The 5315-nt window shown below is 43.9% G+C and overlaps 1 protein-coding gene across 1 annotated transcript; it reads left to right on the top strand.

Annotated features, from left to right (window-relative positions):
• Positions 1-287: 287 nt before the first annotated feature.
• LOC119950354 (olfactory receptor 52E8-like) lies at positions 288-1226 on the top strand. Its single transcript, XM_038772673.1, has one exon. The coding sequence runs from the start codon at positions 363-365 to the stop codon at positions 1224-1226; it is 864 nt and encodes a 287-aa protein (XP_038628601.1). The 5' UTR covers positions 288-362.
• Positions 1227-5315: the final 4089 nt, after the last annotated feature.

Raw genomic sequence — 5315 nt, 5'->3', positions numbered from 1 at the left:
CAAGGATCATGATGGAGTGACTCAGTGGGGATTCCAAAAAGATGATGTTATCTGGTCCCTTCTGGGTCAGTCATTATTATTGTTATAGTTCTATGAAGGATTTGTTTTTGTATTGATGTAGCAACATTCCTAAAGAGAAACCAAGAAAAATATTACTGGGAAAAACAAATGCATCCTACTTGGATAGGCAAGCAATAATGTATTTTCTTTTTGTCTCTCCAGAACCCACATTAAATGAAACAAAGAGGATGGGGTCTCTTCCAGTAATCCCCATGGACAACAGCAATCACAACAACACCCAGTCGCACCCCTCCTCCTTCCTCCTGCTGGGGGTGCCGGGGCTGGAAGCCGCACACTTCTGGATGGGCTTCCCCTTCTGCGCTGTGTACCTGATTGCGCTTATGGGGAACTGCACCATCCTGTTTTTGATCAAGATTGAGCAGAGTCTCCACCAGCCCATGTTCTACTTCCTAGCCATGCTGGCCACAATCGACCTGGGCTTGTCCACAGCCACCATCCCCAAGATGCCGGGCATCTTCTGGCTCCATCTGCAGGAGATCAACTTTGGAGGCTGCCTCACCCAGATGTTCTTCATCCACATGTTCACCTTCATGGAGAGCATGGTGCTCGTGGCCATGGGCTACGACCGCTACGTGGCCATCTGCAAGCCCCTTTGGTACTGTACCATCCTCACCAATAAATCCATTAGAATTATCCTAGGGTTAGATGTCCTGAGGAATTTCTCTCTGGTGATTCCGACAGTGTTCTTTCTCTTGAGTTTGCCCTACTGTGGGCACCGAATCATCCCCCACACCTATTGTGAGCACATGGGCATTGCCCGCTTGGCATGTGCTAGTATCAAACTCGACATCATTTATGGTTTATGTGTCATCTGCCTTATTCTTTTGGACCTAATGCTGATTGCCATCTCCTACATCAGGATTCTCTACACTGTCTTCAGACTCCCCTCCCGAGATGCCCGGCTCAGAGCCTTGAGCACCTGCAGCTCCCACGTCTGTGTCATCCTGGCCCTCTTCACCCCGGCCCTCTTCTCCTTCCTCACCCACCGCTTTGGACGCAACAAAATCCCCGACTACATCCACATCCTCCTGGCCAACTTGTACGTGGTTGTCCCACCTGCCCTCAACCCCATCATCTATGGGGTGAGGACCAAGCAGATCCGTGAACGTGTATCCAGCGTTTTCACAAAGAAACAGTTATTCTGATCAGAACAGGAAGAAAGTCCATCTGATTATTCCCTGCTGGTTCCCATAATGCAAATAGAAGCTAATAATATAATTAGGGACTGGCACCAGGTAGCTAATTTTTTGTATTTGATGAAGGCATTGCTAATAGTGATGTACTTTCTGTGGAACAGAGGTGTCTGAAAAAAACCTATGTTGACAAAGCCCTCATGAAGGAAGGTGGTAGACATGTCATCTCATATCAAATTTGTGATGATAGCATTTTCTTAGTCCTAAGTCTTTGCCATAGAATTTCCTCACACTGAACACATCTAGAGTTTTGGTAACTCACCACTCCAAACCTTTCTCCCTACTTTATTAGTTGTTTCCTGCCAAGATGATCCCCAAATTGAAAGTCATTTACTGTCACTACCGAGCACCATGAAAACATCCTAAAACCAGTCATGGAATCAATTAGGATTCAACTGTCTAACCCAGCACTGTGGTAGAAAAGCCAGCAGCCTTACTAAATTTCTGTCCCCTGCCCTAAAGAAGGATACTGATACCAGAATATTAGACACATAGATATCTCTTTTTGATTCAATTAAGCACTTTCCCCAAACTAAAGATAGGCTTGAAATTAGCTAAAAAGATTAATCAACAATGAGCATTGAGAAAATGTAAATGGTATAAATTCTAAGCAAGATGAGCAACAGGCAAAAGGAGCATAAAATAAAATCCAGGTACATAAGCAATATTTCTCCATCCAAAGCTGCAACCTCAACTCAATTTTCAGTCTTGGGATTCCAACATGGTTTTCTCTGCCCATCCATTTTGAGAGGAGGCCTTTTCTCTCAGCTCTGCCCAGTGAACAGCAGAAGCTTCTCATCTGCCTCCATTTCATCCTTTCTCTAATCCTGATCCTGGACCCAATTTCCACTCCGGCTTTGGTTTGGCTTCCTGTCCAGTCCAGGAGGTGTTCCATTCTTGCAGGCATCTGCCATTTTCTTCTTGTTCCATTTTGAAAGTAGTCAGTGATTTGGAACCTGTGAAATGGCAAATAACTTTCCTTTAATGGATCCTTGATGTGAACATAGGCTTTATTAATCAATAGTATTCATTGAGCACTTGCTGTGTAAGGAGCACTGTACAAAACACATGGGGGAGTACAACATAACAGAGTTGGTAGTCACATTCTCTGTCCACATCGAGCTTGGAGTCTAGAGGGGGAGACAGATATTAATCTAAATAAATAAATTAAATTACAGATATATACATAAGGGGCTGAGGGAGGGATGAATAAAGGGAGAGAATCCAAGTTCAAGGGTGTTGTAGAAGGGAGAGGGAGAAGATGAAAGAAGGCTTCATTGGGGAAGGCCTCTATAAGGGATGGCCCAACTCTTGGGGTTAGTGACAGTAATAGTAGTAGTAGCAGTAACAGTAGCAGTAATGGTAATGGTATTTATTGAGTGTCTATTGCATGTAATGCATTGTACTATGCTCATGGGAATATACAGCAGATGTAAAACATGCATTTCCTTCCCACAGTGAGCTTACAATCTAATGGGGAGACAGATGTACAAGATGTACACAAATAATGGGAATTATAGAGAGAAGATGAATCTGTTGTCAACAACCACCTTCCATCAACAGGGTACAAGATTTCCTGTAAAAGACATGCCCACTTCCCCCACAAAACAAAAGGAAAGAACCCTCCATCACCTTAGTGTAATTACCAATCCAATGGGAAAACACATCAAGAGATCTACAGCCATGTAGTGAATTGGTTCGCCTTTACACTGGTTCAAGGATCAATAGACTCTCACCGAAGAGGAAAGATCATTGTCCCCTGGACCCTTTTTATAGCCTCCATCATTCCTTGCCCCTCCCTAGTTCCGCTATGAAGGTGGGCTTCCTTGCTTCTGACTTCAGCCTGCATGGTCTGGAATATTCCTGAGGTGCAACTGTATATTTTGGGGTGTCCCCTGGTTAGGAAGCTGCACAGTCCTTGCAAAAGGGTCATAGTGGGGTCAGCTAGTATGATCTTCTTGGGATGATTGTTCAGCAAAAAAAATGGGGAAAGTTTCCTCCCCCTTCAATATTGCCAATGTCAGGTTTTCCTGGTGATGACGGGATTAACTATTCTTTGTTGTCGCTCTATTACCTTTTGTCCATTGTGCTTGTAACTGCCCTGATCCCATCATCCTTTCGTGTTCTATTTACCATTTTGTGGCTCATGGGGTGCCACCTCTTCTTCCACTCCCTCCTGTGTCACCCTACCTTGCTCTCTTTATTCATCCTCCAGCCCAGCCCCACACCACTCATGAACAGGTCTGTAATTTATTTAGTTATATTAATGTCTGTCTCCCAAGCTAGACTGAAATCTCATTGTGGGCAGGGAATATGTCTGTTTATTGTTATATTGTACTTTCCCAAGTGCTTCCAGCACTTAGAACAGTGCTTGGCACACAGTAAACACTTAACAAAACCATCATTTTTGTTTTGATGTCTGTCTCCCCCTTCTAGACTGTGAGCCCTTTGTTAGGTAGGGACCGTCTCTATATGTTGCCAACTTGTACTTCCCAAGTGCTTAGTACAGTGCTCTGCACACAGTAAGCACTCAATAAATATGATTGAATGAATGAATGAACGAATCATTATTAATATTATTATTAGTAGTAATTCAGAGCTCTGCATACAATAATTGCTCAATAATTACAATTGAATGAATGAATGAATAGCTGACGGTTATGTAGACTGAGATTCATGAAAATTCAGGTGCTGTGCCCTCTGAATAATAATTAATAACAGTAATTATGGTACTTGTTAGCACTTATTATGTGCCAAGCACTGTTCTAAGCCCTGTGGTAGAAACAAGTTATTCAAGTTGGACAGAGTCCCTGTTCCACATATGGCTGACACTCTTAATGTCCTCAACTGGATAGTAAAAGGGACACAAAGAAACAAATGTAGCAAAACAGCAGGGCCTAGTGGATAGAATATGGGCTTGGGAGTCTGAGGAATTGGGTTCTAATCCTGGCTCCTCCACTAAACTGCTCTCTGACCTTCAGCAAGTCACTTAAATTCTCTGAGTCTCCCTCCTACTTAGATGGTGAGTTCCATAGTGTAGCATAGTGGAAAGAGCCCAGTTTTGGGAGTCAGAGGACGTAGGACAAGCTGATTGCCTTGTATTCATTCATTCATTCATTCATTCATTCATTCCTTCAATCACATTTATTGAGTGCTTACTGTGTGCAGAGCACTGTACTAAGAGTTTGGGAAGTACAAATTGGCAACATATAGAGACAGTCCCTACCCAACAATGGGCTTACAGTCTAGAAGGGGAAGATAGACAAACTAAACAAGTAGACAGGTTTCAATACCATCAGAATAAATAGAATTATAGCTATATACATAACATTAATAAAACAGAGTATATGTACAAAAATACACAAGTGCTGTGAGGAGGGGAAGGGGGTGGGGCAGGGGGATGGAGGTGGGGTGATGGGGAGGAGAGGAGGAGGAGAGGAAAAGGGGGGATCAGTTTGGGAAGGCCTCCTGGAGGAGGTGTGCTCTCAGTAGGGCTTTGAAGGGAGGAAAAGAGCTGATTTGGCATACATGTGTAGGGAGGGCATTCCAGGCCAGAGGCAGGATGTGGGCCAGGAGTTGACGACAGGACAGGCAAGAACATGGCACAATGTGGAGGTTAGCTGCAGAGGAGCAGAGTGTGCAGGCTGGGCTGTAGAAGGAGATAAGGGAGGTAAGGTAAGAGGGGACAAGGTGATGGAGAGCTTTGAAGCCAATAGTGAGGCATTTCTGCTTCATGAGAAGGTTGATAGGCAACCACTGGAGATTTTTGAAGAGGGGAGTGATATGCCCAGAGCACATCTGCAGAAAGACAATCTGGGCAGCAGAGTGAAGTATAGATGGAAGCAGGGAGAGACAGGAAGATGGGAGATCAGAAAGGAGGCTGCAGTAGTCCAGTTGGATTAGGATGAGATCTACCCCAGTGCTTAGAACAGGGCTTAGCACACAGTAAGTGCTTAACAAATACCACAATTATTCTTATTATTTATCTACCCCAGGGCTTAGTACAGTGCTTGGCACATAGTAAGTACTCAAAAAATTCCA

Source organism: Tachyglossus aculeatus, chromosome 2 (assembly GCF_015852505.1).
Source record: "Tachyglossus aculeatus isolate mTacAcu1 chromosome 2, mTacAcu1.pri, whole genome shotgun sequence".
Classification (NCBI taxonomy): domain Eukaryota; kingdom Metazoa; phylum Chordata; class Mammalia; order Monotremata; family Tachyglossidae; genus Tachyglossus; species Tachyglossus aculeatus.
The sequence above is the reverse complement of the archived record's forward strand: the minus strand, read 5'-3'. Positions and strand labels throughout refer to the sequence as shown.